The sequence below is a fragment of the Ruditapes philippinarum genome, unplaced genomic scaffold (assembly GCF_026571515.1).
Source record: "Ruditapes philippinarum isolate M1 unplaced genomic scaffold, ASM2657151v2 ctg10704_1_1_1_1, whole genome shotgun sequence".
NCBI lineage: Eukaryota > Metazoa > Mollusca > Bivalvia > Venerida > Veneridae > Ruditapes > Ruditapes philippinarum.
Window position 1 is genome coordinate 8,276 of NW_026853103.1, and position 22,864 is coordinate 31,139.

The following is a 22,864-nucleotide window of genomic DNA, read 5'->3' on the forward strand; positions in this document are numbered from 1 at the left end:
TTAAATTATTCTTCCCTCATATATTTTCGTATATCTGTTACAGATACAATTGACGTTCTAATTACTTACTGCTTAAGTCATACCAAAATTACTGTTTTCTGAGTGACATATAACTATAAATCACATCTTTAACAGATTTGAAATGTCATAGTCATCGTTATTTTGTTTTTGCCCTACGCAGAATGCGTATGCGCGAAATACAACATTTGTTACTGTGATAAAATCATATAGGCAAGTTACATGTTATTGTTATGAAATATATTAATAATTAAAGAGATAAGGTAACTTTCAGATGGTTGGCAAAAAATATGGTGGCTGATTAAATGAAAAATATAGTAATTTTATATCTATAATAACAAACTTATTTTTCATGTAACAGCTAAGTAATTTATATCATTAGAAAGTTCATTTTATTCATATTTTTACATTAAAAGATACATTTACAAAACGTTTTCATTTTTTCTTGGTAAGGAGTGAAAACTTGGTAATAGAAAACTTTTGAAATAACAGTTGAAAAATTTCTGAGCTTTCTTTTTTTTAAAGCAAAAAATGAAAATCTGCTTATATTTCAAAAATATGAAAATAAAGAACTTTCAAATGATATAAGAATCTAAAAGATCGATCCACTAATAATAAAGTAATTAGAATTTAAAAATTCTGCTGCTATATAATGAATATAAATATTGGTTCTAATTGCCAACTGGTAAATCTGCTAAATTCTGGCAGCAGGTGCTTGTGATGTCATCGTGCAATAGGCCTATTGTTTAAAGTTCAATAATGATCAGAAGATCGCAAGTTTGCAAATTTATGTTTTTGATTTATAACTATCGAGTTCACCAATTAGGAACTAGGGAGAGACACGTAAGTCCATTTCTGTTTCGACTGAAAGATGAATACTCATAGGAGAAATTACACGGATGTTTTGATAAATGTCCATTTTGTTTGAAGAAAATGGAGAATGCAGTGTACTGAATTGCTATATTGGTAGTAAATTAACATTTATCCTTAAATCCAATTTTGATATTTATAGGAAGACCACCAGAAACTGCCCATTCACCCAAAAAGAAGTCTGAAGAAGTCAAAGACACAAACGATGGTAGTTTTACCGGTAAAATGAAATAAAAGTATTTTTACCAGGTTTTCTGAAAACAAAGTACAACTTATAATATAGACCAGTGTTGCCGGCGAGAAAAAACAAAGCTTTTAAAAATTAATGAATTAATAAATTTGTATTTAAATACTTAAACGATTAGCTTTGCTACTTCAGATCTTTCCAAAGAATCTTCAAAAATACTAACGATTTTAAAGCTCATTAAATTCGGTTTTGTTTCTACAATAAATATAAACATGCTTGTTAAATTTAAAATAACCTAATTAAATGACCGTTGTTATAATGTTGGCACGATATCATTAATTCCATTCAAAGGAAAACTGTGCGAGATTGTTGGTAAACGTAAATAGCAGCTTATCGTACTTTTCTATTATTTTATTTATTTTGCAGTGATACTCGTAAAATAAGATATGTTGCAATGCTTAACAAAGCAATGTCTTTCACAACACCAGGTGTTGTTGTTTTTTTCACAATAAAAAGATGGCCTTTTGTTGGTCACCTTGTATAGACAAAAGTGTACTTTAACAATAACACATGAAAAACGAAAACCAACATTACGCCATTATATCACAAAATAATAAAAATGTAAAAAGTATTGCGCACACAAGACATTGTTTACGCCTTGAAGCATTTATGTCTGAAAACATTAGAGTTAGTTTCTACACTAAACTAAGTCTGAACAAACTTTGAACAAAGTAAATGCGAATGAATAAATAAGATAGGATAAAAAGATGAAAAATAACACAATTTATCAAGAAAAATGTTTCGCTTTAACAAGCTTCATCAGTAATAATAATTAAATAAATAAATAAATAAATAAATAAATAAATAAATAAATAAATAAATAAATTAATTAAATAAATAAATAAATAATTAATTAATTAGTTAAACAAGCAAACAAATAAACAAACAAATAAATAAATAAATTTATTAATAAATAAATAAATAAATAAATATATTTATTTATTTATCTATATATATATATATATATATATGAACATGTATATGAACAGATCGCAATCTAGCTATTATTTATTTATTTGTTTATTTATTATATATTTAACTCGATGAAATATATATATTATGAAGACATTTGGTAATTTGTGTGTAAAATTAAGATGTAAGATGAAATTTTATTTCATCGTGTTAGTCATAGCTCATCTCAAAAAAGCCCTAACAATGTCAGAATTGTTAGCTAAAATATCATAGAGGTATCACATGGGGAAAATCTTTAAAAAGTAGTCTCATCATTGAAAAGTGTGATATTGTTTCATAATTTTTATAATTTTCACTGTGAAATTATTAAATATAATTTTCACGGATAAATCAGTAATCAATTTAAAAGCATAAAGTACGTAAATGCTGATATTGTCATTATATAGCTAAGTAAAGCATACAACATCGATTCTGTCAATACAAGTTACAGTTATAAACTATTATTGTAAGTGGTATCTTATATTTGGTTTTAGATGACCCCGTATGGCAACGTAGACAGGACGAAAAAAACATTCAAGGTAAAACTCATAAATTATATTAAACAATATGTAAAACCGTTCAGAAGGTATGTTTTGAAAGATTTTACAGTCACATTTTCGTTAAAGATAGTGTACGATGCCGACCGAAAACATATTGCTGCAACGAATCCGGTTCAGATATACTTTTCTTGTGAATATATAAAATGTCTTAACCTTTAGCATGGTGTCGACGCTATTCTTCAATTTTAATCACGCGTACATGTTCTTCATGCGGCCAATACAAAAATATGGCTGTGCCAACTGCTTTGTAGAAATCGGTTATTTTGCGGAAGAATCACGCTATTCGTTACCCAAACAATTGTTTTGATCTGAAATTCGTGATGTTCTAGTGTAAATGTGAATTCAATAAACTTCTCCACAATTTTACGGGCACACAGGATTTTATTTTTTCGTCCCATCCTTAATCTAAAATGCGCGTCAACAGATTCCAAGCGAGAGAATTTTCCACCAATTTTATCGTGATATAAAGTACGGCTTCTTCTCTCAAATTCACTGTTTCCTTTACATATGAAACCACTAATTAAAAAAAAAGTAATATGTCGTCATCTAAGAATGCGTGGTTCCGGAAGCGTGACGGATTTTGTTAAAGACTGGTTGCTCATGCGTAGGATTATACAAAAAGTGTCCTATTAATTGGTGCAGAATCTACGTGAATAATATTATTCTTTTATTTGCTTAGACCTGTATCTCCAGAATACTCACCTATTTATTCGATTGAAGATAACAATGACTACAAATTTTAGTCAGAGTAAAGGTAAATATCCTGATGCAGACTTATGTTTGGCGGGAGATTTAAATTCTCGTATAAAAAACTTCAATTACTTTTTGTTAGATGATAATTAATTGTACATATTTGGTGATAATATGCCATACCCGACAGATGATTTAAATATGCTTTATGTTTAGATTATCTAAAAAAATACAAACAGAGTTTAATCGTTCTTAATTCAAATTTACATCATTTTTTGTTGAATCCTGCTTAAGCTGGTGCTAGGGGGCGTGGTCGGTAACTTGCATTTTCCATTAACGCCCATGAACAGGGTCTGTAACATTTTCATTTTGCTTTGTTGGACTGCCTTCAGGGGTTCTGTTTTTCACGATCTTTTGGTTTATAATTTCTTTAATTATGTTGTACATATGGTATACATGTTTTTAATGGATTTTTTATATATAATAAACTTGCAAATATACTTGTTTAGCATATAATGGAGCCAGTGTCGATTATATGGCAGCTAGTCGTAGTTTGTTTAAATACGTAACATATCTAAAGTTGATAATAATACCGAGTCCACACATCTTCCTATTATTTGCCTTTTTAATTCCCTTTTAAAGGTAGTCAAAGTGACTATAATTTTGATAATGATGAGAATATGTCACCATGGCTGAAGTATAAGTGGAACATGGCTTAGACATGTACAAACATTCTATTAATATAATTTTACCATTTTTAAATGCTCTTTTTAATGATATTTTTGAAAACGGAAACTTCCAAGAAAAATGGAGTCAACGGTTTATAACTCCAATACGTAAGATTGGTTTTACATGAGATTCAAATAAGTATTGAGGTATTTCCATTTAGATTCCCTATGTAAATTATTTGTTTTTGTATTAACTATCCGTCTTACTAAATGGTGTGATTGCTGCTATGTAATTGATGAGTCTCAGGCTGGATTTAGTAAAGGCTATTCAACAACTGATATTGTTTTTACTCTAATGTCTTTGAACCAGAAATACTTATCGAAGAAACGGGATAGATAATATTTTATTTACATAGGTTTTTGCCATTGCGTTGACAGTATTCAGCATCAAAAATTATTGGACGCATTTTCTAGAAAAAATATTTAATTAAGTGGACAATTTCTGAAAATAATCAAATCAATGTATGCCAAACTTAAATCATGAGTTAGAGTTGATAATGTACTTACAAGCTTCTTCTCATATAATACTTGATGAAGACAGCGCTGTGTTAGAAGTCAGATATTTTTTTCATTTTTCATAACTAATCTAAATACTTTTCTTCATAAAAATGTAATAGAGGTATTTTTGTATCCGATGACATTGAAGGGTTTATTGCTCTTATGTTTGCTGGTGATGTGTCTTAGCTTTTCTGACACCGTTGTAAATCTATGTAGAACGTCTTAAGGCTTGACTTCTTTTAAATCCTTTCCCGCACACATTACATAGATTCATTTTAGGACTGAACATTATCACGATCAAACCGTTGGATATTCTCTCGTTTCGTATCTGGTGACGCGCATTTCAGATGAAGTACGGACTAAACAACATGAAATAAAATACTTTGTCACCGCAAAATTATGGAGAAAGTTATTGTTTGTACCTTTGCACTAGTGCATTTCAGAATTTCAGAGAGAAAAAAGGAAAATCATACTTTTCGGCTGCATCCAACATCTTGTTTGTTTGCGGTAACGAACGGCGTGATTCTCCCCCGTGGCTTTGCTTTTAAGCGTTCATTATCACTTTTAAAGCTTGAAAAATGCAAATTTACTATCTATAGCATACATTTTGTAAGGTGTTTTTCATAATTGTTTATGTCTACATTGCTTTGCCCTTTTAAATGTTTTATTATATGAAAACCCAGAGTCCTAATTACTACTATATATGTTACTACTATATAGGTACAACATTACTAAAAATAATATATATCATTATGCTAAAATTCTCATAGGGAGAACATTGTTGTATATAGTCTTAGTTCACTTGGCTTAAGTGTTGAATTATTGCGATCAATGCGTTTGAAGATATCCATCATTTTCCATAATTATTTGAATTACCACGATTAATAGATAATTAATGGTATGTAGGTAACTTATTTTATGAACGTCTACCATTTTTAACGTTTATCATTATTACCCATGCCAAGCTAAGATTAAAAGATGAGCTCTTATAGCTATAATAATGTAATGAGGAATATTTTGTAGTTGTTTTATCTAGTTCATACACTTTCAATTAATGATTGTTATCATCAATTTCAGACGGAATAATCAAAGATAACACTAAGCCAATGTCGGGTGAAAACAATTCCGTAGGTGTAGATAAAGCTGAGGTAATTAGTAGATCAAATCCTTGTACACTTGTATATAAACATTCAAGAGGCTAAACTTTTAACAAATCAAACTTTTTCTGTAAGCATTCTCTTTCTATAACAAAACAGGTGCATGTTGATAAATCTGAAATTAATTCCTCTTGTCTATGTCACTATCTTGACATGTCTGCTTAGCATTTGATTTGACTTCTTGTCCTGAAATTATGAACATGTTTGAAGTGAGACGTGTTTGATTTGGGATAAAATTATTGTAAAATGTCCATTTAACAATACTCTGAAAAGGTATTAGACTGTTTTCAATGTCACAAACATAGTAATATGACAGGAAAATGAGAAATATTTAACAACTTTAGTCTGAACTGATCTTACAGCTAAGTCCTTTATACTACAAAATCTTGCATTGTAAAAAGAAACATACAAAATAAGATAAAGAAAAAACGTGTTAAAGTAAGTAAGCCTGTCTCCAAAAAGTATCTGTAAAATGCTTTATATTACATGAAACAGAGCCGTTTTCAATCAAAATCACATATAATATAGACCAGACAAGACCAAGTTCGGTAATTTTGAAAAAAATAAGTCATCAATAACGTCGCGTACGCCATTATCCTGCCATGTTTCTGTTAAAATAATAACATTTTTCAGCTATTTTTGAAAATTCAAACTTCATGTATCTTTTTCATTGTCAAACAAAATTAATTCTTTGTACAAACAAAAACATTAAGTAAACACTTTTACCTGACTATAGAGTATGTTTTCATGAAATGATAAAATGTTGTTCCACTTCACTACAAGTTTACAGAATTAAAATATTTCGCCTGAAAACTTCGTTGTTACTGTGTGTTCCAACGTTGACCGATGTTAAAATTCTATTAAGGAAACATAATTAAAACGTTAGAACATAGAGAACAATTCCAAACTTTGCGTTATGTAATAGTCATAGTATAGCGACGATACTGTAATGTGGAAATGACTTGGGGCGACATCGAGGGCCGCAATCATTTTCTTTCGAGAAAACCTGAGATGAAATCTAGACCAAGGTATTTCCACATTACACTCGCGTTTGATATACTATAACTGTTTGATCGCATGATTAATAGTAATAAGAAATCTTAGACATGAAATTTTTAGTAATATTTTTTTTCTTCTCTTACTGAATTAATTTGCCCTCTCGGAACCTCGGTTACTTTAATGGTACATGTAAATGACCGATCCTTGATTATTAATAATCTAAACCCTAAAACATGAGAGCAAATCAGAAATATAGTTAATATTGTTCCGATTGGTTGGATGACCACATACATAGAAAAAGCATTGCTGTAGCGAATCTTGACGCAAAAACCGTCTTTTAAATAGGAGTTCTTATCCCATTTCATCATATCGATTACAAAGAAATCAAGAATTGCTTAACAGGAAAAAGTTTTTACAGGCATGTAAATTATGTTTAGAAAAATGTTCAAATGATCAAAAAAAAAAAAAACGAAATGAAAAGAAAAAAGCACAACAACTAAGCATTTACAAGCAAAATTCCGAACAGTGCAATTATAATATAACCCTAACATACTCCTATCATGAATGTAATTAAGAATACACTTCAAATTGTTTCATTCCAGATATTACCATATGAACAAAAACCGGGGTAAGGACATATTTATTTATCTCATTCTTAGCTGTTCAGTTGATTCCTTAGATTTATTATCAGGCTTAAAGTCTAACCACTGGGACACTTATTGTGATTTATAGTCATTCATTATTTTTCTCGGAAGCATTCTATTTTTTATGCATTTTAATATCTCAGTTGCTTTAAGCAGTGTCTACTGGCGTTTAAGTTCATCCTTTCGCAATACATGTACATATTCTTTGCCGATTTTATCATTTTAAAGTTTAGCCGTCAAACATAGTGTTTCATATTTTCAATATTACTTTAAGCCATCTTGACATATCTGTACAGTTCAATGTGCTACTTTCACCAGACATCACGTTTGTGGAAGGTGAAGACAATGTTAATTTATGGATTTTTAAAAATGATTACCATTACCAAATGTTTCGAATGACCAGCGTTATCACCAGTGGCGTTATGTAAGTACTTGTTTCATTACATCTTTGATTTTACCCAAACACAAAGTTGAGTGTGGGTGGGGGATTTACTGGTATCACTTGCATGTCGGTCGGTCTTTCTGTCCGTCCGTCCGTCAGTCTGTCGTTGTTTCACCCGCTGTATAAATCCTAAAGATTTTCTTCAAGCTTGCCCAAAATGATAACCCTAACAAGGCGATGTGTAAGGCCAATGTAATCGCCGTGCCAATTTACTCTTGAACGTCAAATATTTTTTGTGCCGCCCGCTCTTTAAATTCTTCAATTTCCTAAAAAAAAAAAAAAAAATTTTGCATGAATGTTACCCACAAAATAATGTCGACATTTAAAATTCCGGTTGAATTTTTGAGTGTCTGTAAAAACACTTGTGAATATAAGTAAATGTCAAACACAGGGGTGGAAAGTAAGGTATAGGCGATAACAATGCATTATTCCGCGTAGGGTGCAATAGGTTCCGTAAGCCAGTATAAGGGATATAATAACGAATTACCTGAAAAATGCACGTGAAGCGAGGTGCTAAAGTTTTTTCACTTGATGCTGACGACAAATGTCTGAATATAGTTTAAAAATTGAAAAGTAAAGCTTAAGCATGTTGAAGCAAATATTTCTTTGTCAAAGTCTTTTACAAGAAACACTGGTGCTTTTTTGCTGTTTTCTGTTATTTTTAATTACTCAATGAAGTAATAATGAACCAGATTTTGAGACGTAGCCTTAAAGTCAAAGAACTCTTCGAATGTATCAGTATTGGTGACATTGAAGTGTTTCTAAGAATTGCTTAAATGTTGATGACACTGTTGTTGAAAATCATACATACATATCACCGAAATGCAATATTGAGTATTGTAGGTTGTGGAATTTACATTTTAATGGATAAAAGAAAAAGTTATCATTACAAAATGTCAGAAGGATTACCGATTACTTCTTATCCTCGTGTTATTTTTAATTACAATGGTAGATATGTTAAAACTTATATGTTTGCCTCGCGGAAATCCTCAAATATTAATGCAGTTTGGGAAGAATGACTTACACAATGTGATCTTATTATTTACTTCTGCATATGGAATAAAATCTAGCAATATATATTTCCGGTTAGTAATTCAGAGCCATCATAGCCCTCTTGCTCCAAGGTTTATCATTGAAACGATTATCTTTAAAAAATTTGATAAATAGACTCGTACAGTCAAGTTACTCAAATCTGTGAAAAGGCCATTCATATCATTTTGATATAGACTCTGTGACCAAAAGAAGTTCCCGGTTAATGTTTTGTTTGCCATATCAATCTTGGAGAAAACTTAAGATTTCACTTAAACTTAATACACGGTCCTTGTGATAATAAGTAAAGGATAATTTCCAAGTAAACGTCCTTTTTTCTATATAATTATTCTCGTTAAAGACACACAGACAAATACATATATACACGCAGGCATGACGTTTCGCATTGAAAGCTTGTATGATTACAGCCGATTTTTGTTATCTTGTTTTATATTTAGATGTTGCGTTCTCTTCAAATTAGACCTATGTATCATAGGTTTTGATTTGCATTTACCACACCGACAATGAACAGGCTAAACCAAGTCTACAAACGAATTTAGTTGAGCTTTCTTTAAGGCTTCCATTTGATATTTTATGATTATACCATACGAAATTGCGCTAAAATTTTACCATATTTCAGGAAACAAGAAGACAATGGCTGCTTAGTGTTTACTGCTGAAACTAATTTACGGAAGAATGACATTTTAAAACATGTTGTTTCCTATAAGTACTTTGTAGAAAGAAAAAGTATTTCAAAGATAACACACGAAAAACGTAGGGACATAGAGGAACTTGTTTATGGGAAGTCAACACACTATGAAAATCGACATCTCGTTATTCCAAATATAGAATCAGGTAAATCATTTATTAAATATATTCTTTTCAAATTGTTTCTTTTTTAATGCAGTTTGATTCTATTTTAAACAAAATGAAAGATGAAAGATTGCATATTAAAGTAATAATTTTTAAATTTTTTTTAATTCCCCTGATTAAAAATTTAAAACTTTAACATTTCAAAAATTGGGGAAAACTTTATTAGACATTTTTTATTATTAAAAGATTCGGGAAAAAGGGCAAAAATTTAGGCTTTATTTTACGGGGAAAACAAGAATAAGTTTAAATAAAGAAAAAAGGGGGTGGAGGGGAAAAAAAGATGGAGATCCCAAAAAGCTTTCAAATTTTTCCCCCACCCCAATTGCGGGAGGATTTCAAAGGGGTTCCCAATTGTCATTACATATATCGGGAAACTTTTTCGATTTATTTTGTTTTATAGAAAATATCTAGGAAAAAGTAAATCGGGGAAAAAAAAAAAAAGGGAAAATTTGTTTAAAAAAGCTTTCATATTCCCAAAAACCCGGAATTCACTCTCTGGGGAAAAAAAAAGCCCCAAAATCTAATTTTCAATCAATCTGTGTAGTACAACAGTCGTCAGTCATCACTCATCAGTATTTGAATTCAAATTAAATCTACCCGTTAAGGGGATAAAGCTAGCTCTTTTTTATAAGTTTGTAAACAGTAACATTATTGGGTTTCCATAATGTTATGATCGATTTCCGACTACATTTACACTCATGGATATTATATTTAAACAGAATTAAGTATTCTTAAACAAGTAGGATTTTGACCATTTAGCAATGTTTTCGTGCAGTTATTCGCCCAATAGACAAAATACAAACATATTTCTTTAAACAGGTGATTATAAAAATGGAATCATTTTTTATAAAATCAGGCTGCTGAGTTTATTATTTTGATAAATCTAAATATGAATTAGCTAAAGTGAGCGATATAATACCATCACAGTTGTATTACTTTTATATATTGTAGTGTTTGTTCGAGTATGTGTCTTTCAATTGAAAATTTAACGATACAGTCTACATGTATATTATGGCAAGAGAGTCGTTTTTTCATATCTCATTACTAAACTACTTGTACTTTGCTTAAATCGCTGAGAGATCATGTTTTGCATTAATTCTGTATCTGATTGATTTCTTATATCTTTTACCTTAACATCAGTTCCATGGTTTTGTAGATATGTGAACATATATAATTTTGTTTAAGGTAAGAAATGCGGTATGGAACGTTTGCAGACAATACACTGATGACAAACAAGCAAATGACAAGAGATTAAGTTTCCTACTGCTGATGATAATGATCTATAGCGACCTTGACTTAGACGTTGATACTGTACAAATGGCATCGGTCTGTGAGAGTCTTAATATACGAAAGTCAGACGAATCGTTATTTAAGACAGTGATTGTGGATGGACTAAACAAGGATCAAAAGTAAAGGATATGTTTATATATACTTAAGATTCTTGAAATTAGGAAGAATTGGTGATGATACAAATACACGTTAGAATGAATTATTTGCATTTTAAATACAATTTGTTTAAACGATTCTATCGATCCGACTTCACAAAGCTATTAGACTATGACTAGTATTGCAAGATCAGAAATTTATCTTTTCACACTTATATACATGTATTACTTACTTTGGACATCTCAGGGAAAAGGGATCTTTAACGGTATTCAGTTATCATTTTGTAAACTCATTAGTGCCATTTTGTTTATCACAGAACAAATACATTATAACAAACCATGCTCTTAATTTTCAATGATACATTTGAACCAATCTTAATGCGATTTATAATAACCATCACATTTTGTTCCGGCTTCGTTTTATTCGTTAACAGTAATGAAACAATTATGAATAATTAAAGCAAAATCTAGGAACCTGAATGAAAGGCTATGTCCTTGCCTCCGTGTCTTTATTCTGGGATATTTTGTTAATTATATTCAGCGTTCTGAAATAGCAATCAACATAAGATTGTATATAATGTTAACTTACAACTCTTATTCAAGTTACTCTTATGCAAATTTTTGTTTGGTTGATGACAAATGAAGGCACAGTGGACGGCAAAAAAAGAAGAAAAAAATACAATCATTATATTAAGTTTCACTTAAAACCCTTCTTAATATGAAAAGAAGAATTATAAAAATTACACCGCCACAAAACATGTTACAACAAGGGCAAGAAAAATGAGAGAATGTCAAATTCTACGAACGGTTTTGTGAAAAACGCTTAATGCCGCATCATATTTTAACACAATTTGCTTATCTTTTTTTGCAAAACATGAGCATCAGAATGCGCAAATAGAAAATATATGCTTTTACAATGTAAAACTCGATTGACTTTACGCAGATTGTCTGCTTCTCTTTGTTGGACATGAAGTTGAAAAATGTAAACATTTATAATATCAGTGTGTAATTGCTAAACAATTGGGCGAAAATGGTAAAACAGAACATGATTAATATAAACCATATCGATTGTACTACCTTTAACTGTCACACCAAGGAAACCACATTTGATGAATAATTTGTGTTATTTTCTACAACTTACTATAGAGCAATGATGTTTTCTGTCAAATCTGTGCCTGACTGGCACTCATATTCAAGTTGTACATGCATGTAGCAACATGCAGAAATGAAAATAACCAGTCAGATATTATCTGTCAAACGTAAACAAAAATTATATAAACACGTGATTTATTTTACCTCGACATCAGACATTGAAAAATAAACAAGGAGCAGCAAGTAATTGTAAAGGCCGCTTTATGAAACATAATTTCCTTATTTCAAGTTTTCAAGTTTATTAAATATATCTCAGTATGACTAACATACATAGACATGAGAAAAAAAATTAATAATAATCGAAATGAATAGACTGCAAAACGCAGTAAAAAAGCAACAAGGCAAAAAGAAAACAACATAAATGTACATCTGAATCAACTTTATGGATACATAGGTCCATAAATTGAGTTTTCAATCTTAATATTATGCATACATATGTTAGTTAATAATGTTAATATTGTACATCTAACACGTTAATGTATAAAATAATACATACATATACTACATGTATTATTTATATATAATAATGTCAGTTTCTTTATTCTTATTGACTGGGTATGAAATTAGTACATATAAAATGGTTTATTTTTTTATTTTCCTATTTATATTACATATCTTATGTCTTAATTTGATTAAGTTGTAATTATCAAACTTCATGTGTAATAAGTTTTTACTGTTTTTGGTGATAATTTCATTAATTTCACTCAGTTTAATTACCTCTATTTTATTTTCAGTGTTGAAAAGTTGGTCAGAGACCGCTGGGTCTTGTTTATTGTTTGTATTGAGATAAAAAAAAAAATGCCGCTGATTACTATTGTCCGATCAGAGGAAAACTTTCGTCATGTGTTTAATCAGTCTAGTTTGATATTGGTTGCAAGTGTTTTTGTATCATGTATTTTAGTTATGAAGATATTTTCTAGATGTTTTGGGCAATCTCGCCTTTTACACTTTACAGCAACGTACAAGTAAATGGTAAAGGCATAGTTTTCGGTAATTTTATTCATTATAATGTATTTATAAATATTTCTGTTTGTGTACTCATTTGCTCATGTTTTGCAAAATAAAAGAGCAAATTATATAATTTGATAAATATCGAGATAGTAAACGTTTTTACAAATGCTGGTATAAAATTGGCTTTCTCTCGCGATCTTTCTTACCCCCTGTCTAAACTATATGTTTTAATAATTCAATTTTTGTCGTGAATTTTGTTTATCCATTTTGTTTTGTATGTTTCCCGATTTAGTAAATCTTAATTATTCCAATAAGGGGGAGTTTCTAAGTACTTAGCGGAGCATTCTCTGCATAAGCATTTTTAGAGGGGTATTTAAAGACGTATTATAAATGTGACATTACATACGTGCATGGCGTTTGAGAGTCTAACGAGGTGTACATTATCATGCCGTAATTGGTTTTCTTTCTTCCGCATTATTTACATGTTTATGACAAAATTTTGAAATAATAATTAAAGAATTATGATAAAATAACTAAAATGATATGATTTGATATTGTGAAGTAAACATTTGTTTTTTTCCTAGGTAAAAATGTAAGGGATATCTGCCACATCTTTATATTGACATTAAATTTAAAAGTTTCCTCTTTTAGTGAAAATAAATATAAAAAATGGAAGAGGTAATGTTTTTTCTACTCGTAGCATGTGTCGCCCCTGTGAATGATCATTATGAAAAGGGAGCTGTCAATTTTAGAGACTTTTAATTAATACAAAAAATATTTATTTTCATGTAAGGGACGCTCTTCTGGATAACATTCTGAATTTCGCAAAAGCTGTAAAAAAAGAGAAAAGAGAATATCATTGGGTCTTTTTATTACCATACATTCATGTTTTGTCTGGACTGTGTGATCCATATGCTAATGTAAAGATGGATTTAAGTTATGAGACCGATCAATGGTGGGGGGTTTACGGTGGAAAGATGAAAATGATGGTAAACACAACCGCTAAAAATGAAGACCCGTGCTCTGAGTGAGTATAACATGTATATTGAATGAAACATATTATCATATATTCTTCATATTAATAGTAATTTGTAACTTTAATATAAAAAACATATAAATAAAAGAGCAAATACCGTAGGGCATGATCGCTTTTTCATGAACTGTTTGTATAAATGCTTACAACTCTAATTTATTTCAAAATACTTGGAGATGCAATTTTAATATCATATTTTCCTGCAAATTATCCGAAAATGTTATATTTGCCATCATATAAATTGCCTGTCTAATGAAACATAAACACTTCTTTCCTTACATTTTATTTGTAAGTAAGTAAATAGTTTCTTTTGTCCTCAATGCCTATTTACAGTATAAGACAACGGTATGTGGTGTGTGGTTATTACACTCATTGAATGCATTGCTTCATGTTCTTTTTCTTTATTTCTTGAGTGATCAGCTGTTTTTTTAAATCAAATCTAGTTCCAACGCAGTAAAGAAATCATAATTGATCATCAGTTGATTCTTTAACCTCGAATTATTAAAACATTTAAGTAAATCCAAGACTCGACTGTGCTTTTTTAACGCAACAGCATTGCAAAAAAGGCTTTAGATTAACAGAAAAAATATAAACCGGTGCTTGCAATGAAAATTAAGACTGAAATATGTTCCAGATTGGGTTAATTGAGTCTGTTTGTCATGGCCACTCAGACACGCACCCATGCTTCCCTGGACTGCCTGGAATACTTAGTTTTGAAATTTTCATTCATTATTCTGTAAATGCACTCAAAATGAATAATTTAGACAGTCAAAAGAACAAAACTTTTCTCCATATAAAGAATAAAATGACGGTTTCCTAACGTGACCCGCGTGGGTCAGGTTAGAGCGCTAGGATTTCACAATATTTGTCAAAGTGAACTCTGGAAACGTTAAAGAATATGTCAAATGAATGACTTCGACTTGTTTCAATCATACAAAATCCACAATATCTGTTATTGTAACTTCAAGGGTTTATTCAAGTCACCTGACTTGTTTTAAAACTATTTGATGATTCTATTGGCATCTAATTTTGTTCAACATATCTAGATATATTTACGTTTTAAACCCTAAATATGTAGAATTTAAACAGAAATTAATGCTGAAACTTCAAGAAAAGTCATTTTAGCTTGATTTGAGTGCATAAGATCATTTTAATATTTTTGTCATTATTTTGCCTGAATATCCCTTTAAGACCAGAAAATTACAACAACACTTAAATGAAGAAAGGGACAGTAAAATAATTATGAAAAATGATTAACAACATAAACAGTTTAAATGAAAATGCTATCATGAAATAACAATTATAAAATTATGTGATATTATGTGTTTGCAGACCCAATGCGATATCAAATATATCAAGCAAGATTTATACTCTTTTTGAATTTGACTATTTACTGCCAAGAACTATTCTGGCATCACTTCAACTGCTCGAGTTAAAGGAGGCAATAAAAACAATGAATTACCCTATCTACACATGTTTAGCTTCCATCCTAACTCGTATGAAGACATTGTCACATGAAAGAGGAGATAAAACAGGAAAAGGGAAAAAGGTTGTATGCATTTACAAATGTATATTTATTACACTTTGTAACCATAATTATTTTGAGAAACATGATTCTTGACGTTATAAATTTTACACTTTACTGCCACTTCTTTGTGTGGTCTTGTTCTATTATGAATGGATGTTAAGATTTTCATTAACTTTAATTTTAAGATACATTGTAGTATAATATAGTTCGATTTCATTTGTCAATAAAATGCGTAAACATGCATTAAGCTATTAAGAATACATGTTTTTTTTTTGCTCACTGCAACAATATTCAGATTGTCGGAGAATGTGTAGAAGATATTCTGAAATCAATGAAGTCAGTCCCATACAAGCAGCCGATGTAAGTACATATAATATTAAGCTTTATCTCATTTACATCCTATTGATGATCCATCAAATCGTTTTTGAAAAAAAATATAATGATAATTCCAGCTTAATCATGGCTTAATCAAAACAGGTTTTTTTAAATTCATAAAACAATGAAACTATGATGTAAACAAATACTGTCTTACCTTAATGTATATATTGTATTATATAGTTATTGTATGATAACAAGATGAGGTGAACTTATCGGTCTTTGGTCGAGTTAAATACCAGATATTAAGCAATGCATATGTACTTTGATTTTCACCGAAATTTGCATACAATAACTGTTGTATTATTTGAGAGAAGAAAACTCTTCATTTGGTTGTCTGATACTCCTCTTTTAATTATGATAAAATGCAAGCCCTTCAACACAGACGCAAACACAGAAATATTCATGTAAATGGCATTTTAAAACTTGTCTAAAGTGCGTTTATGTTCATTCGAATGCGACTGAATATAATCCTTTTTATATAGTCTAGAGTAAAAAAAATTAAATCTGAATTGCAACTTCAATTTTTCCTGTGTCCTCAAATAAATTATTTTTATGATATACTCATGCAATGTGATTCACAACTTTTTTTGTTATTGTTACATTTTTGGGATATACCTTGAATGAATTCAAATTTAAAAAGCACATAAACTCGTCTTCGCTTCTATAGCGATCAGTTTTTTCTTCTTTTTTATCTGGTTGATAACTTTAAATCTTTCATGGTTATTGATGATTTAACTAAAGAAATAAGAAATATCCCATCTTGTTAAAATACCAACTTTTCTTGAATGTACGATGTTAATTATATTACTTTAAATTTGAACTAAATAAACATCGTGCATATCCAGTAACGCATGTATATGCAAATAACGTAAAAGTAACGCCGAATTTGTGCAGCGCTAATGCCAAAGCTAATAACACTGCGAGTAAACGAACCAAAATTTTTTATTCTAAATGAAATTTTAAATTTTATGTAATGAATAAGTGCATATGGCCACTACGACATTATACTTTAACCAGCATTACAAGTTTTTTTCATGAATATGTTTATCTTTTTAGATCATTCGTGAGAAAGACAACCTGATAACCGTTTTGAGGGTGTCTTTTGTGTTTCGTCAAAAAAGTATATAAAGTTAACACATTATTGTTTTCGTATTCTGTAAACGTAAGACATTTGTCAAACAATACGTGTCGTATAACAATAGAAGAAAGCTGGTAAATAAGATTTAGCTACTTTTAATGAGATAACCGCCTTTGCGTCAGTGCTTCAATCATAAATTCGGGGTTCCCTCGTAAAAAGGGTCTCAATTACGTTTTATCTGCTTACATTGTAATTAAGTGTAATATGACACGAGTAGATTGAAAAATATCTCAGGAAAAAAAACATAATGTAATATGTACGTTATTGTATTTAAAGATATCAACGAAACAAAAAATCGTCATCAATGCGCTAGTCATGGCGTCATTTTCATGAATGATCTTGAAAAATAATCATTTTTAATGAAATATTTTTGATGAGGTTTAGAGCATAAAGTCTCAGCAACCGTATGCGCTAATTCATTTCTTCAAATTTGGTGAACAATAACAATATTGGTCTTTTTACTTATCTCGGTGCTCGTTTTAGTCACTGAATTGCACAATTCTGCGTTGCTTTTGCACAATTCCTGCGTTATTTGCACATTCCTGTGTTACTGGATATACACGGTATAAAAGGACAGTGTAAGTTCATTATCATTTCAAGTGAGGGTGAAATAACTTTAACTTTGATATTGATTTCATGGAAGTTTGACTGTTTGTTAATGCTTACACAAATAATTGTTGTACCATTATATATATTCTTTCCAATTCATGACTTTATTTGTGTCAAGGACATCGATTTCATTATTTGCTGTTATTTTTGTACATTGCTTTTTAATTTTCAAAGCATTACGGTTCTAATGATGATAAGACATGTATAATTAAAATACGTAATCTTAAGACTTTTTAATTATCAATTAAATCAACCTTACTAGATTTTATACATTGTTTTCCAGAAAGGAAAAGGATTATGCTACATTGCTTGCAGGCGTTTTTGCTTCATACCTTGTCGTAGAATCTACACACGGATATACAAAAAAGATTGTTTGTTGTTGTTGGGAAATCTTCCTTTTATGCATTTCGACGTTTAACTCGTTGATGAATGCATCATCAGATGGAACACACGATGGTTGCTTTGCTTTGGTGAAGGATACAAGTTGCAAAATAATCAACTGGATGAACACACAAAACTTTTCATTAAAAGAAGAAATTGGTGTAAGTATATACCTTAACATTACATATTAGATGCTCAGTCCTGAAATATCGTATATTGAATACCTTTCATAATAATTATTTAATATTTATGTAATTTTGATGTTGTATAATCTTTTCTGCCCTGATTGTTAAAAATTATTTGAAGTCAATATATTCTACTTTAGAGTTTATAAATTAAAAACAGTAAAGGCTTACGAAGAAAACAAGGGGATGAACAAAAATTTCACGTGACCCCAAATGCGAACGAACACAGTGACCTTCACTTTTGGGTGTCGGTAAAAGGGGAATCTTATAACGTTTTTATGAGAAATATGTTTTAAATTTCAATCATCATAAGCGTACCATTCGCCTCGTAAGCTTATTATCGGTATATGACATATTGTAAACAATGATTTATAGTTTTTCATTTTGTATGGAACATGTCATTGAAATTGTCAATTAAATGCTTATTTACACGTTAATTTAACTCCTAAGTTATGGAGTAAAAAACTTTTGGAAATGCTTATAGTCTGTGTTTCGAGTCTGACGTTGCAGACATGAGGGTGGCTATATATACCATCCTTTACTGGTGCTTTTCGCCAAGACATTTAATGTTGTGCAACTGGACATGAGAAGCTAAATAATGAAGTACAGGATAATGTTAATTGTAACTTTTGCATGGCTCAAAACAAAAATGACTGAAAATATATATTGCCGTTTAACAATTCGGGACATAAGTCAATCTAAGGGACATGGCTTTCTATATAAGACGCATCCAAAGTTGTTTTTTTTACATGTTTTTCTATCCTCTACCGATAAATCATAGGCGATATATTGAACTTACCTGACTCGTTTATCAGTTACTTCAGTCGTTCTGTCCGGAATCTCTCTGTCAATTGATTCGATTTTTGCACATGAGTTGTTGGATTTTAATGCATTGCTGTAGAATAATGCACGGTTTGAGTTCAAATGCGTAGGAATATTATCACGAAGGCCGATATTTACAAAACACTTCAACGAAAAAGTGTGAATTTTTTAACAAATAATATCGGCCTGAGCGGTGTAACACCGGTTTGGAGTTTTGATGCGTAGGAATTGACCACGAAGGCCGACATTTTTTTATTCTAACAAGACAAAATCGTATAACGCTATTCGATTTCGCACCCTACTGTTATTAAGATACAGAAATTATTAAACAAAAGAAATAATAAGAAATAAAAGTTATTTTCTCAAATTTTCAACAATTAAAACTGACGTCATTTTAGCGCCTTTATGACTGAGTTGTATTATTAGGATGATGCCATAACGCTGCTTACTAATTGACGCCGATTTGTCATATGATTTTTATGAATTGATATGGATCGAACTTGTGGCGGGAGTGTATGTAAGATTTTTTTTTGAATTTTATGAAACAAAACATTGTAAGAACGGACTATATCAATATCAATACCTTCTTTATGTATAGTGACAAAATCACGAGCGGTGTTAGAATATACTATGTACTAATATCTATTTCCATTCTAACACGTCAAGAAAAAATATAAAAAAAGTTGGACTATTATTTGGTCAATATGTTTGGGGGTTTAATTTGTTTTCGCTTGAGAGGTTCCCACAGAAGCGTTTTTTAAAGACTGTTCCAGTTGGTTGAAAAAAATACCGTTGGTAAAAGCATTTTGAGAATCTCGAATTTTGAAAACAATAATTGTTCATGTTTATTTTATTTCAGAAATATAGACTATTTATGGGTAAATAAAAGCATAATTTTATTACTTTTCGACATTGAAGTAGCGATCTTGTTTTGACAGTTTTACATGCACTGTTTGGCGCTACAGTGTGACGTCACGTAAACAACACTTAAACGTCTGTAAAGAGTTAATGATTGAAGATACTGTGGTTCGTTTTATTTTCTTAGTTAGACCATTTTCTATCATTCTAGATAGTTTTTACAACAAAATCTAACAACAATTTGTTTTTTATTTATCAGATTTTAAAACAAAATGGCGCCTTCAATGTGTTGATTTGAAAATACAGAGGGAGGAAATAAGAGCGGCGGATGCATTATTGTGAAAAATATCACGGTTCAGAACTTATTTGTGTATATAAGAGAAATCTCCGTTAGTGTTAGAATTAGCAGTTACACGCTTAACCATTTTTCCTACCATTCACATGAACATACATGTAAAAGTTATTTAAAAAATACTCTAATCGGTAACCGGCATCCGCTCTTTATAAATTTGGCACAACACATCATCCACCATCTATACTTTATAAATCTGAAAAGAACAACCATTTAGATATAGCATAAAAAAGATAGCTAGTACACGTTTGACGAACAAAGTGTGGTCGGTTGCCATATCTAGCAAGAATGTGTACGTTTGTCTCTGTTCACTTCCTGCTTCGAAATTAGGGTTTGAATGTTCTCGAAAGCTACAAAACATTTTAACAGCATTTTTACACTAAAGAAAGCTGACGATATTAGTACAGTGCGCCTAAAATTATTGAAAACAAAACTTATAACCTATTAAATCGCGAAAGGTTTACCTTTTCAACGGCTTCCAAAGTTGAAAGTCACTGCGTTCGTTCGCATTGTGATGCTACAAACTGTGCTTATCCAAAAACGAAGGTATTTTTAGAAAAACATTTTAAATTTAAAGAAAAGTTTAAAATATATGTACATTTTTCTTAATAAATCAAATTGTCAGGAAAAGATTTGTTTTTAACTTTCAGATTTACCTCCTGCCAAATCAAATAATCATAGCCAATTATTAAAATTGAACATCATAAAATAGTTATATGGTTTCATAAATTGCTGGAATGACTACTGTTTATGTATGTGTCTAAGAATATGGGGAGTAAAGATCAAACAATTACAGAAACCAAATCTATCTTGTTCAAATTTAATTTGTTATCATTTTTGTGATACAATTTTCTTCTGGTCCAGGCAAAACATAAAACTTTCTTCGAAATGACTGGAATTATATTAAATATAATCCGGCGACATTAAAAAAAATATTTTCATTTAAAAAATTTCCTGTCTGGATCAAAACTCAATATGCAGATACGTTTACATCGTCATAAGGAAAAGATTGTAGTGAAGGAACTGATAATCTTACTGTACCTTTTTTTAGTATCGTTTGTTACGAATATAGACACTCACGCATGAACCTTAATTATATTTAGTCTTATTTAACAATTATCCTTTTTTGTAATTTTGTTGGAATTAAAACCTGAAATAGGAGGATGTAAATAGACGAGGCACCCGATATCAATTTGTTTTTGTCTCCTTTTAAACATTTCATTATCCGCAACATAACTAGAAAAGTTACTGAATAGTGAAATAAAGAAGGAAACGACGATTGAATTTGCTTTTTAAAAACATTTTAACGATATTTTGACGATAAGAAAAGTATTTGGTTTGTTGACTTTAACTGTAACGGTTTTGAAATTTTGTCATGATCTCCAATTTATTTATCTTGAATGCTTAATTTAAGTTTGCAGAATCTTATATATTGAAGACATGGAAATGGCTTGTTTGTTCAAAAAAATTTTATTTAATACTTTCATATAGGTTTCCAGACAACAAATAAGTTACATTGAATTATTGTTTTTGCACTTTTAACACTGGGGGTATTTATCGCCGTTAGAAGTTATTCTAGTTAAGTAGTGAAGATTACCTTTCTTTCAGACATGGAATGCCTTGTTTCTATCAGAAGATACATCAATTTATACAAACAAGGCCTTGGACGATGCACTTACCGAGGCGGCATTAAGAAATTTGAAACGACGTTCTGTAAGTAAACATTTTTTTAAAAAAAGAAAGCCACAAAATATATTTGTCTGTTTTTTATGTTTTGGTATCAGTTGATAAGATATGAAATGAATCAGCAGGCATTGCACTAGGGTTAAATAAATTAAAACGCTGCCCTTTGCTTCTGTCATTTCATAGCTTTGCCTGTTTGTTTCATTTCATAGTTTTGCTTTTTGGAAGGAATTTTTTTCAAAAAAAAATTTCCTTTCTATAGTAACGGTCTGCCCAATATTGAAAAGAACGAACAACACCTAATTGAATTCTGTTTAAGCTCAATAGAAAACAAGTAGTTAATGCGACCGATAAAGTAGTAGTGCAGCAGAACTATATGTATACTTTCAAACGTGGATGACTTCAGGAAAAAGCTGATGTTCAAAAAACCTTGAAATGATGATATTCAGTGTTAGCTTACATCAATGGAACAAAATCTTAAACGTGTACGAAAAAAAACCATCAGTATTATTACGCATTAGGCCAAAGAAAAGTTTGTGTCCATGTACCTATGTACAATAAATTGAATAAAAATAAGGTGTAATTTTGTAGCAGAGTTCACATATAAGTCAACCGAATGGAAATGAAAGAATTTATTGTAGATATTAAGCAACTTATTGAATAGCATTTTATGCCACCGCTGAATTTTTTACGTCGATAACTC

At 30.3% G+C, this 22,864-nt stretch overlaps 1 protein-coding gene and 1 long non-coding RNA gene across 2 annotated transcripts; both read left to right on the plus strand.

The window, feature by feature from the left end:
* Window positions 1-1,009: 1,009 nt before the first annotated feature.
* On the plus strand, window positions 1,010-5,767 carry LOC132734076 (uncharacterized). The gene is made up of 3 exons (XR_009626259.1): window positions 1,010-1,108; window positions 2,581-2,625; window positions 5,640-5,767. It is a non-coding gene; the product is annotated as an uncharacterized LOC132734076 (long non-coding RNA).
* A 5,129-nt stretch (window positions 5,768-10,896) lies between these two features.
* LOC132734069 (uncharacterized) lies at window positions 10,897-22,191 on the plus strand (the record flags this gene model as incomplete). Its single annotated transcript, XM_060720783.1, has 6 exons — window positions 10,897-11,115; window positions 13,988-14,221; window positions 15,560-15,776; window positions 16,051-16,115; window positions 18,164-18,422; window positions 22,087-22,191. Coding segments are annotated over exons 1-6 (1,020 nt in total), but the record flags the coding sequence as incomplete, so codon positions are not given.
* Window positions 22,192-22,864: the final 673 nt, after the last annotated feature.